The sequence below is a fragment of the Pseudorasbora parva genome, chromosome 10, assembly GCF_024679245.1.
Source record: "Pseudorasbora parva isolate DD20220531a chromosome 10, ASM2467924v1, whole genome shotgun sequence".
In the NCBI taxonomy this organism is placed as follows: domain Eukaryota; kingdom Metazoa; phylum Chordata; class Actinopteri; order Cypriniformes; family Gobionidae; genus Pseudorasbora; species Pseudorasbora parva.
This window is the reverse complement of record NC_090181.1, coordinates 43,387,440-43,401,108: the sequence shown is the minus strand read 5'-3', so window position 1 is coordinate 43,401,108 and position 13,669 is coordinate 43,387,440. Positions and strand designations below refer to the sequence as shown.

Genomic DNA, 13,669 nt, shown 5'->3' with positions numbered 1-13,669 from the left:
CAACGAAATCGCCACAACACAACGGAATCGGCACAACACAACGGAATCGGCACAACACAACGAAATCGCCACAACACAACGGAATCGCCACAACACAACGGAATCGGCACAACACAACGGAATCGCCACAACACAACGGAATCGGCACAACACAACGGAATCGCCACAACACAACGAAATCGCCACAACACAACGGAATCGGCACAACACTACGGAATCGGCACAACACAACGAAATCGCCACAACACAACGAAATCGCCACCACACAACGGAATCGCCACAACACAACGGAATCGGCACAACACAACGAAATCGCCACAACACAACGGAATCGCCACAACACAACGGAATCGCCACAACACAACGAAATCGCCACAACACAGCGGAATCGCCACAACACAACGAAATCGCCACAACACAACAAAATCGCCACAACACAACGGAATCGGCACAACACAACGGAATCGCCACAACACAACGGAATCGCCACAACACAGCGAAATCGCCACAACACAACGAAATCGCCACAACACAACGAAATCGCCACAACACAACGGAATCGGCACAACACAATGGAATCGCCACAACACAACGAAATCGCCACCACACAACGGAATCGGCACAACACAACGAAATCACCACAACACAATGAATGTCCAAATGCTAGCTGGAATATATAAATATTATGCACACAGTAAGGTGAGACACATAACTTCTCCCGCTTTCTCTCACATGCATCAGCCTACCTTTTAGAAGCGTGTGTCGGGCTTTAAAATCATTAGCCATCACCAGCAGTAAAAGTAAACATCTTTTGAATTCATGTATGGATATTTTTTTGTTTTTGTCTTGATGATATTTGTGGATGTACATCAGGGAGTTTTTCATGTAGACCGATGGTGCTCTATGTGGGGCTGGATGGGGTGGGAGTGGTAGGCTACTAGAATGAAGGAAAGATCATTTAGATTTAGAATAACTAATGAAGTGAGAACGTAATGATGGAAGTGCAATAATTCAAATGAATGTCCAAAAAAATAAATAAATAAATAAATAAATAAATAAATAAATAAATAAATAAATAAATAAATAAATAAATAAATAAATTATTGTTATTATTTTTTTTGAGAATTTGGGTGAAAATGTGAATATAAAAACATGGAAAAAAAATTATTTATGCTAAACAGAATTACTTATTCACTTGGTTTTGAGCTGATATACTGTATGGCCTGAACAAATTGATATTCACCCAGATTAGGTACTTTAGTAGATGTTGTTTCAAGCACATATTCCAAAAATCTGAGTAGCACTGCAGTCTATTTTCAGTCTCACCAAATCTGAGCCCACATCTTTCACATGCTCTCATGCTATTCCTGTCTGTTTTAAGCTTACTTTGATACAGAAGGCAACATGATGCCTGTTACTAGGTTACTCCATCCCTAAAATTTTAATCAGTGGTACCTGTAGCATACTCGCTCACCCACTCACTTTCCTGTGCTCTCTCTATTTGAAACACAGCCAGTATCCCTGGACAGCTGTCAGGAAGAGATGCAGATCTAGGTGCAGGATACTCACTGCCTGTCCAAAGCAGAAAATACTGAGACACTTTACAAGGACAAAAGGTTGCAGTACAGTACTGTTTACAACTTTGGGGTCAGCCATTCATTTTTGAAAGAAGGCTCTTCTGCTCGCCAAGGCTGCATTTAATTGATCAAATATACAGTAAATACAGTAATATTGTGAAATATTATTAGAATTTAAAACAGCCTTTTTCTATGTGTATGGGCCGTAACCATCATAGACATTGAGTGGGGCAAGCCCCTCGCCCATAATTAGAAATGGCCAAATTCTTGCACTGCTCTGTTGCACTTATTTACACAGTGTGTGTCTGTGTGTGTGTGTGTATATATATATATATATATATATATATATATATATATATATATATATATATATATATATATATATATATATATATATATATATATATATATATATATATATATATATATATATATTACTGGCCCCAAACTTTTGAACAGTAGTGTATATTAAAATGTATGCAAAAGGTAACCCTTTATTTTACAGTAGGTAAGTTTACATGGAGCACTGCTCCATATAAACACCTCAGTTGAAATAAAAATGCCCAAACCGAATGAAATTGTAATAGGTTTGAGAGGGGTGGGATAAACCTTTTCATGAACCGATCAAACGAAAAATGTAAACGACCTGACCTGATTACTTTTCAGTGTACGTCCTTATGACGTGATACACAGCGCGCCTTCACCACTGACCGTGCGCCGCACTCACACACAGGCTATAACGCTGAGAGGAAAGTACATTTTTCTGAAGGGTAAACTTTCTATTTCGTAAGAAGTTATGAAGATAATGTTGGCATAATGACACAGACATAGCCTGGCTACACCCTCATCTTGACAGCGTTTGTCCCAGGCAGTTTTTACTTCAACTGCGCCCGACAGAATAATTTTTTTTTTTCTGAGATGATTACACTTTACAACAAATAAATAGCTGTTATAAAACTGTATAAGTCCTGGTGGCCGTTGAGAGTTGCTATGGCATCTGTGAACACATTCAGCTGCTGGAGAGGACAGCGTCGACATTTCAGATGCGGCAGACAAACTGCTCTGTGATGATTGCGACTGAAAGTCAGCACATGTAAAGCCCAGATCGGTTTAGACATCCTCTCATGTAAAGTCCACTAAATCTTTCAATAGGAATTATTTTAGTCGGAATGACAAAAAAGTGTGCATGTAAACGTGGCTATTGTCAGTGTTACACATTACATGTAGTTACCACAGTAATAACGATAAATTATGCATAATTTCATGCAACTAACCCTAAACTAAACCCTACTTCTACCATAAACCTACCATACATGTACACTGTAACAATGACACTGTGAAATAAAGTGCAATGTGCTTCTGGCTGGACTTCCATCTTGTGCAATCAAACCGCTGCAAATGATCCAGAACACTGCGGCACGTCTTGTATTCAATGAGCCCAAAATGGCTCATGTCACACCTCTCTTCATCTCTATCTGCATTGGCTGCCACTCGCTGGCCGGATCAAATTCAAAGCTCTGACTCTTGCTTATGGATCTTCCACAAGCGCAGCAGCCGCATACTTTGACTCACTCCTATGAGTCTACACCCCCAGCAGAAGCCTTCGCTCCGCGAATGAGTGAAGGCTTGTGGTACCATCACAGAGAGGCATGAAATCCCTCTACAGGACTTTTTCTTTCATTGTTCCTGGTTGGTGGAACGATCTTCCATCCTCCATACGCACGACAGAATCGCTCGCTTCATTCAAAAGACAGGTAAAAACTCATCTCTTCCATGAGCACTTAATCTTACATAAAAAAATAAATAAATAAAAATCCCTCTATTTCTCTTTACTTCTTCCCTTTTCTGGTTTTTGCTACTCTGAGCAGTATACAAATCTTGGTATTTAGGCCACTTTTTGCATTTCATTGCCTCTTCTTGACGGATCGCTTCCTGTACTCCTGAGTTGTAAGTCGCTTTGGATAAAAGCCTCTGCTAAATGCATAAATGTAAATGTAAGTGTAATCAAAAATATATTAAAAAGAGTGGTATTTTTGGATGCTCAGATCTAAATACATCTATGTATATCTGTATGTGTAATACTATACATTTGCGGTATTGTTAAAAAAATGTCGAATGTTTTTTTTTTTTTTTCTATGCGGTCAACCATTGTGTGATATCATTGATTTCAAAGTTACTTACCATAAACTATTGCAAAATCACCTGCGGTTGGCTGTTTTTCATGTCGGGTATCTTTCTGTCTAAGAAAGCAATTATTGGACCATACTTTATCAGAACTTTTGTCTGTGTCTGTGTGTGTGTGTATTTAGATTCTTCACGGTCGGGGAAAAAAGAAAGCCGCTGTCCAACGCCTGGCTGTGATGGCACAGGTCATGTGACGGGTCTGTACCCGCACCACCGCAGCCTCTCTGGATGCCCGCATAAAGACAGAGTCCCACCAGAAAGTGAGCACACTACACACTCTTTCTAAACTTCAGTGCCACATTTGCTTGCTTCTTCTTTTAAACACTTGCCATTTTTCACGCGGGCATGAACGAAAAGAGGTCATAATCATGGGTTGTGTGTCTGTATGTTTGACTTCAGTTCATTCTGCATGCCGTCCCCATCCACACTAAAAGCATCTGCTCGTTCCTATGCAATACCTTTTCAACTGTTGTAACTTTTTTTTTTTTTTTTTTTTTTTTGTATTTTAAGGAAGTATTTCTATAGAATTTGGCCAAATTTGTTGTCAACAGAGTGCTGCAGCGATGATGTGTTTTGTGGGCCAAAACACAGAAACGAGATTTTAGTTAAGTTAGTGAAGTTTTTGGTTAAAAGCTGGAAATAAGGTGGCAGACACAAGCTCAAGATATCCTCACGTTTTACTCTACAACATAAAATATCAGAAAGACTACTGTGTGATTTTTTTTAAAGCTTATTTGTCTTGAAAAAGCCGGTTGCTAACGTGTCTAAAAGGGAGATGATCAGTTTATCATTTCTAAATGAAGTTTTACATTATTTACAAACCAGTCGTTTAGGAGTTGTCAGTGGTTCATAAAAACCAAAGTCTAAGCAAATTAATAATTAACTATTTAAATGTACATTATACATCTTATTATTCAGACAAATAGTAATAGTTACTCAATGTTAATAAATGCTTTATTGACATGTATTCCTACTGTAATTCATGATTAATTCAGAAATAATAAACTGATCATTAATGAAGTATGAAAATACAGTTTTTAAACACATAGATATGCTTATAAACCAATAATAAAGCATTTATAGCTGCTTATTAATGTCTCTTAATGTTTTATAAATGATGAATTAAATACTTACTAATTATTAAATAGAATTATTCATAGCATGCAGTTATTATTTTGAGTAATAATGAAATTCAAAATCAGTAATTGAATTATATCTTTGGACATATTTACACCTGAATGTTCTGAAAGGATTTTGTATTAAGTTTTTCATAATTTATTTGACGTTTTCTTGAAATGATTTGCAAGAAGATCTTACACTATGTATACTTCTATGAATGTTGCTATTGTTGAAGGAAACCTCTGGCAATGTAAAGTCCCGCCGTAGAGGAGCCGCCGACACAATATCCCAGACATGCATGAATGCGTTTATTGTTTCTGTTGGTAATTGCGACGCTATCTTAATGGAGGCCAGTTTAATAAGTTGGTTAGATTTCTCATTTTGTTTTAGATGCTCAATTAAATACACTTGAATAAACTGTAATAATTATAATCTGATGAAAGAGTTACAGACAGGAAGAATGAGCGAGATTTCCTCTCATTCACCTTGAGCAAACCTCCCGTTAATACATCTTTTACGTGATTCATTAAAATGCATTAAATATGTGTTTTTTTATTATTCACAAATGAACCAGATGGCAATCAAACTGACGGCTTTGACTACAGACTGAAATTAGTTAACAAAAAGATTTGGTTTTAAAAGTGTCCAGATGGCAAGAGCTGGCACTGGGGTGGCAAAGCAGAGGCGTTTTTAGATGACCGTCACATGACATGTATGACACACACTTACAGAAATACTGTTTGTTAAGCTGGGTCACTTAGTAGCTGTTGTTATCTCCAGCCAACACTGGAAGCTGTATTTTTTTATACTGTTGTCTGAGGTCAACTAATGACGTTTGTGTGGTTTTTACATTCAAAAACATCATAACTAATAAGTAATAGGGCCTTATCTTGCACCCAGCGCAATTGACTTTGTACACCGACGCATGTGTCATTCCTATTTTGCACCCGCGCAAAGCGCGCTTTTCCCTCCACAGAAGCACGTCGCTAAACTAGTGAATGAACTTGCGCTCCCTGGGCGGTTCAGCGCAAAAAAGGAGGCGTGTTCCGGCGCAAACAATCCCTGGTGCTATTCTGCTGTTCCATTAAACAGTTGCGCCACTGACCAGAAAAAACCTGGTCTAAAGACAGTGGCGCGTTGCGCGTTGTTCATTATGCTATTTTAAGGGCGCATGCTTGACCATAATGTATAGCGGGCACAACGCGCATACACTTTGCTCATGTAATCTACACAGATGCAACAGTTATTTTTGCAAATCATAAATTGTTACACTAAAAAAATATTAACACGAGATGACGGAAATCATTGTGGTGTGCCACGAATAGGGATGGGTATCGTTAAGATTTTAATGGTATTACTACTCTTACCGATACTGCTTATCGGTCCGGTACTTTAACGGTATTCTTATCGGTACTTTTTGATATATATATATATATATATATATATATATATATATATATATATATATATATATATATATATATATATATATATATACACACACACACACACACACACACACACACAATTAACAAAGATACACATTATATAGGCCTAGTGCTTTCATTTCAGAAGGAATTCTAGTAAAATAACACTGCATAGTTTATCATAAATAGCCAAAATAATGCTTATTAAAGCTGGATATTCATTCAAGAGCTGTGAGTGATTTTCTCTTTGCATTTGCATTCGCAGTAATTCATCAGCATGTTTATTTACACCGCTGCCTCTTTAAGACAGATGTGAAGCTCTATAGGCGACTGATAATAGGCAGATGCACTACATTTTCTCTCGACTATATCCATAATAACTACGTCCATTTTAGACACAAACTGTGTTTAAGAGACTCTCCAAGTCGGTCATTTTGACATAGATGTGTGTGTACATCTGATCGTTTAGACGCGAGTGTGAAACCGAAAGTGTAATTTGCTCGTCTCGTTGCGGCTGTTTCAGAGCGCGCGCCGACTTGGGAACAACCTCATGCGCATATTTTTGTGCTTTTAATCGCTCTTTTTATTATTAAACGCGTCCCACAATTTACCAACAGTGGTTAGACTGTATTTTACAACAATCACTGATCGTGCTGATTCTGTCATTAGGTTTGAGTTTGGAGAAATGACAGCGTAGGCTACTGCTGCAAAGGGAATTAAGTTGCGCTAGACATAAATATTATTATTTTAATCTTTGGAAGACAAAATCTAAAATAAAATCAGACTATCACAGATCTAAAGTGTAACCAGCTATGTTTGACTGTTTTGTTCTGTCCTCGGCTGTCGTTTGCTCTCTCTCTCTCTCTCTCTCTCTCTCTCTCTCTCTCTCTCTCTCTCTCTCTCTCTCTCTCTCTCTCTCTCTCTCTCGTCACGTATATTTTCAAAAGTACCGACAGAAGAACCGATAACGTCCGAGCTTATCGATACAACGGTCTTTCAAAATTCACCCCCGGGGCCCGTTTAATACCGGTTTTCGGTACCCATCCCTAGCCACGAAGATGTGAAAAAATAGGCATAAATCTACCTTACAAATTATTCAGGCTAATTGTAGTAATTAAGGATCAGACCTGTTTGCCCAATAGTGGCAAGACATATATGTATATAAGGACATCTGACAAATTGGTTTGTCCGTCAAGAACCAGGGGAAAAAAATCGACTGAAAAACTGAAAAAACTGTTTAACCGACGCTATTTTGGGTGGGTTTCTCCCATCCCCATACAACACAACTTCTCTGTCTTTCACTGCTCTTACAAGAACATCAGTCTCCTCGGCTGTGAACCGCTCCTGGCGTGCGCCTGGTAAATACGCCATAATAATAGCAATCCATAATGGAACTTGCGCACCTGCTTTTAAAGGGAATGTTGGATGGCGCTCTGATTGGTTTATTCACGTTACGCCCAAACCACACCTATGAATAATGAAGCTACTTCAGACCAACCCATTTTAGATTTGCGCCGGGCGCAAGAGCCATTTATCCCGCTGGGAAAATAGCAACAGCGCCGAGACCCGCCCACAAAGTTACTTGTGCTTCGTGCTTTGACACTTGCGTTTCAGATCGTTAAAATAGGGCCCATAGGCTATTTTCTACACTGGTTTTGAGTCCCTCCCTCACTGGTTCTGATGGGCGTGACGCATTGGAGAGTGGGAAGTATAAACGCTTTTAGTAAACTTTTAGACTTTTAGTAAAAGCGATTGAGATGGGGATTTTTTTTCTTTTTCTTTTTTAATTTTTTTTATCAAGCATGAAAACCTATTTAATACAGCCCCAAATCAAAATTTTGTAAAAGGGCATAATTAAATGAAGCTTTACTTGCGTTCAGACACACAAAGACATGCGTCTCAGTCGGTGGAGGTGAGCGGATCCTGCCTGCTGCTCAGTAATGAACATGTCAGAGTCCGTTGAAGATGAGGGTGAGGGATTAAGGAGCTGATAATGATGAAGATGAGCACCGGAAGAGTGCCGGTCTGCTCGCCGCGGCCCACGCTCTCTGCTCCCCACTCCAGCGTCCTAATGAACAGTAATCTAATCGCTGTCGGTCATGGACACAGAAGACAAAGACGTACAGATGAATAATAGAGTCTGGGATCAGAGCGAGAGGCAGCGTTTGGGCAGTGATTTCACTGATTGCTGACATGTGTCTAATGCAAATGAAAGACTAATGCAGAGCTGAAACAATCAAGAGCAGCAACACCTCACAGCCAATGACTGGATGCATGAGCTAACGTTAGCTGAGGGCTTCACAACCTGTCCTCCAAAAAAATATGACTCTATAGGTCGTTTTTCAAGCACCTTATTACGACCTATATTTACGTTTTAAAGTCATGCCTAAAAATAATGACAGTCTCGCGTTACGTCTGACATCATGAACTGACGTATGACTGTCGTTACAAATCAAAATGCGTGTTCATTTTAATGCAATGTCTGGACTTTTTACCACCAGTTGTCATATTTCCATTTAGGACCTAAGATCTTTATTTCAAGGACCTATATAGGCGTATTGGTTGGAGGACATGTTGGGGCTTCAGCTAGTGATGAGAATGTAGTCGGGTTAGAGCTCTCTGTAAAACCGTCTGTCTGTATCACTCACAACTGACCGCACTGACTTGTTATACTGGATACTGGATTTTTTTACTTACAATGTCCCTAAAGGTCCACTGAAATCAAAATTTAAGTTTTTTAGCTTTTAGTATGACTGTGTTAGCCTTAAAGTTATGAATAAGCTGGTATGTTCCAAAACTATGACAAAATGTGCATTAAGGAGATATAAGCATTCAAAACTTACAGTCTCTCACTTCCTTCAAAACGAATCTCAGATTTTGGTGACATCATCGCAGACTTCACTTTCTCAAATCTTCTGTCCAATCAAAATGCTCTCTACACTCTAAAAAATGCTGGGTTAAAAACAACCCAAGTTGGGTTGAAAATGCACTAACCTAACAATTGGGTTAATTTTACCCAACGGTTGAGTTGTTTTAACCCAGTGGTTGGGTTAAATGTTGCTTAAGACAACCCAATTGCTGGGTTAAAACAACCCAATTGTTGGGTTAGTGCATTTTCAACCCAACTTGAGTTGTTTTTAACCCAGCATTTTTTAGAGTGTAGAATCTAAAGCCCGCCCCCTACACTGCTGAAGCTGCGGTTGAAATCGGTCAGTTGTTAACACACATTTACTACTTTCTACACGGTGAAAGGCACATAGCACACTATATATGTGATAGGAAACGATTCAGTGTAAATATGCTTTCATTTGAGGCGAATGAAGTCTTTTTTCCCGTTAGTTTCACACACCGCAGCAGCGCACACACCCCAACGGCTCTGGTCTAAATTTAGACTACAGACACGAGAGCGCAGCGCGGATCATTTGCGCGAGTCGGCGCTGACAACAAACATATCGACCCATTTGAATTCTGCACAGAATGCTGCATTTAATAATGATGAACAGTGTTAGAGGAAACTGGCTTTACCAAACAGAGAAATGTCCGCTCTTGCGCTCTAGTCAAACTGTATATTAACGAAAAATATAATGTTTCAAAAAGGGGAGGAGCTGCTAACAGCTGAAGCCATTTCAGGGGAAATTACGTCAACACATTGAATAATGCGGCGCGTTCCAAAGCACTTCAGTGGGCCTTTAAGCAAGCAGAAGGGAATCTGATTAAAAACAGGGACAAGAATTGAGTAGTGTAGCATAGACTAGCGTAGAGTAGCTTAGTGTAACATAGAATAGAATAGAATAGAATAGAATAGAATAGAATAGAATAGAATAGAATAGAATAGAATAGAATAGAATAGAATAGAATAGAATAGAATAGAATAGAATCCTCGTGTGATTTGTACCATGACTCACGCTGCATGGTGCATGTGCATGCCAGTGTTCTTCCATTTGCATGCCGCTGTTTGATGTCTCTCGTTCTGAGTGTGCTGGTGATAATGAAGAGTGTTTCACACTAATGCAGATGACTAACTGTGGGCCTCTAACTCCTAATCTTTCACCCTATTTCTCTCGCCTGCTGTCAAGTTCTTGCAATGTATGAAAATGTTCTTAAGTGCCCTACGCCTGGCTGCACGGGCCGGGGTCACGTCAACAGCAACAGGAACTCTCACAGGAGGTGAGTTCCTCTCCGTCTGGATGAGAGAACCGCTCATATGCTCATTATAATCATCTTTATTCTGCAGGGCTACATTTCTAAAATCACAGCGTTGCCTACTTTTACCTTTTTCTCTCATACAATATCTCAGTTGTACCTTTGATTTATGGTGGTACAAACATTAGTTTCTAATGTAATACTTCCAGATTCAAAGTCACAGTTCTTAGATATTAAATGTAAAATATGTCATTTTTATGTGAAACTACTTTCTATTCTAAGCCACTGGTAGATTGACGTCCTGAAAACTAAAATTGCAGTCTGTTACTGATTACAAATTAGATCATGGAAATTGATGTAGTGCATGATCTGGTAGATTACACATTTTAGGTAATCAAATCGAACTACTTTTTGATTCCCTTAGACACGAATAGGATTATTTTGTCCGACATTGACATACAAGAAAGAATATTACTTAATTCCACCATAAAAATAAAAAAATTATACATCTTAAAGCATTATATATATATATATATATATATATATATATATATATATATATATATATATATATATATATATATATATATATATATATATATATATATATATATACACACAGATCAGGCATAACCTTATGACAGGTGAAGTGAATAACAATGATTATCTCTTTATCATGGCTCATTGATGCACGTGGGGAGCGAAGGCTGGCCCGTGTGGACCGATCAAACAGATGAGCTACTGGAGCTCAGATTGCTCCAGAAGTTAATGCAGGTTCTGATAGAAAGGTGTCAGAATACACAGAGCATCTCAGTTTGATGCATATGACCAGTCAGGGTGCCCATGCTGACCGCTGACCCCGCCGAAAGCACCAACAGTGGCACGTGAGGATCAGAACTGGACAACAGAGCAATGGAAGAAGGTGGTCTGGTCTGATGAATCACGTTTTCTTTTACATCACGTGGATAGTCGGGTGTGTGTCTCTTACCTGGGGAACACATGGCCCCAGGATGCACTATGAGAAGAAGGCGAGCCGGCGGAGGCAGTGTGATGCTTTGGGCAATGTTCTGCTGGGAAACCTTGGGTCCTCCATCCATGTGGATGTTACTTTGACACGTACCACCTACCTAAACATTGCTGAGACCATGTTCAGCCTTTCATGGAAACGGTATTCCCTGTTGGCTGTGGCTCTTCCAGCAGGATAATGCTCCTGACTCAAAGCACAAATGCTTCAGGGATGGTTTGAGGAGCACAACAACGAGTCTGAGGTGTTGACTTGGCCTCCAAATTCCCCAGATCTCAACCCAATCGAGCATCTGTGGGATGAGCTGAACAAACAAGTCCGATCCATGGAGGCCCCACCTCACAACATGTAGGACTAAAGGCTGCAACATACTCCGTAAGAACAGAGAAAAAAGTTCTCGCTCCTAGGGCTGCGAGAACAAAATGACGTTGTGTTGTTCTCGCATCTTGTTCTCGACACATCGCCTGAGCAGAACTTTTTTCTTGCGGGTGTCCGAGAACTATTGTGTGATTGGTCAGACATTTAAAGTGGCCGTGGTTAATGCGGAGAAACGCAGATGATCGGCACCTGCTTTTCTCGTGAAGTATGAATGTACTGCCAGAACAAACTTTGTTCTTGTTCTTACCACCTCAAGAAAACGAACACATTTCTTTGTTCTTGTAGAGTATGTTCCAAGCTTTAAAGGATCTGTGGCAAACATCTTGGTGTCAGATACCACAGCACACCTTCAGGGGTCAAGTGAAGTCCATGCCTTGACGGGTCAGGGCTGTTTTGGCAGCAAAAGGGGGACCAGCACAATATTAGGAAGGTGGTCATAATATTATGCCTGTAATTTACTGTGTGAATAATATGTCATCATGTATTAAATAAAAAGTAACTAATCTGATTATGAGCATAATATAATCTAATTACAAGAATTAATTTTTTTGGAATCTGATTATGTAATCCAGATTACATCAGTTACTAACCTCATATATATATATAGACTAGAAATGCACATTGTGCACAAAGCCAGAAGGCTCTGCGAGTGTATTGTAGTGAGCTGATGAAATGGTTTGTGCAGTAATGCTCTCAGCAGCTGCTGTAGGGAGCGTCAGCCATTAGCACCTCACTGACACCTCGCCGGGGGAGACGGCCCGCTCCAGACGGCTCACACACACACACACACACACACACACACACACACACACACACACACACACACACACACACACACACACACACACACACACACACACACACACACACACACACACACACACACACACACACACACACACACACACACATTCTGAGCTTAGACTTGCAAGAGTGAAATTACATTTCCTACGGCCCAATGCAAACCTGGAAGCTTGCATGCAGTTCATGTCATGGATCACACACACACACACACACACACAAACCTTTAGAAGCCTTTTTTATGACACTGCCTACCCTGTAGAATTATTTTTCATATAATTTTTCATTTTAATTTCGTATAACCTTAAATTTCATATAACCAAATTCTCTGGTAATCAGTGAAAACTTGATCATACACCATATTTCTTTTTCAGAGGAACATTGTATTTCTCTGAGGTTACATTTTTATTGTAATTTTCTATTTCTTTCTAACCATTTTTATCTTGTTTTCCTTGACAAATATCTAAACATGCCTTAATCAAGATATATTTACTTGTGATGCAAAATATCCTATAATAGGCCCTATCATAAACCCACCGCAGTGTGATGTCAGGGGCAACGCAAGTGTTTTTTGCTATTCTCAGCCCGACAGAGTTATCATTTTTACATCCCACGCCATGTTGTTTAAATAGCAAATGCACTGGCACCATCTGTTCACCCATAGGTGTGCTTGTCTGAAAAAACAGGTGTGTTCAGATGCATTGTTGGAGCGTTGCTATTTTGAGGAACTAAGCACAAATGCAAAAACTAAAAAATAATGGTCAAAAGTCAATAGTGCAGTTTTTTGTGTGTTCTTTGAAGAGTGTGTAAATGCCTAAAGGAGGAAGTTTTTCCTTTGAATTAAGTTCACTTTTTTGACCCCATTGGCAAGCATTTTTTTCTTGTTTTAATTTAAGCTAGTGATGTCCGGTTCTCGAACGAATCGTTCTTTTTAACCGGATCTTTATAGTGAACCGGTCGAACCAGTTCACCAAATCGAACTGAATCGTTCTAAACGGTTCACGTCTCAAATCAGG

The 13,669-nt window shown here is 39.4% G+C and overlaps 1 protein-coding gene across 6 annotated transcripts in view; it reads left to right on the top strand.

Moving 5' to 3' along the window:
- The window catches only part of myt1lb (myelin transcription factor 1-like, b), a 214,197-nt gene that overhangs the window by 146,086 nt on the left and 54,442 nt on the right, over window positions 1-13,669 (top strand). For all 6 annotated transcript variants that reach the window (XM_067456212.1, XM_067456211.1, XM_067456214.1 and 3 more), the window contains 2 exons: window positions 3,887-4,021; window positions 10,384-10,474. In XM_067456212.1, coding sequence (XP_067312313.1) covers window positions 3,887-4,021; window positions 10,384-10,474 — 226 coding nt within the window. The remainder of the gene's footprint in view (window positions 1-3,886; window positions 4,022-10,383; window positions 10,475-13,669) is intronic.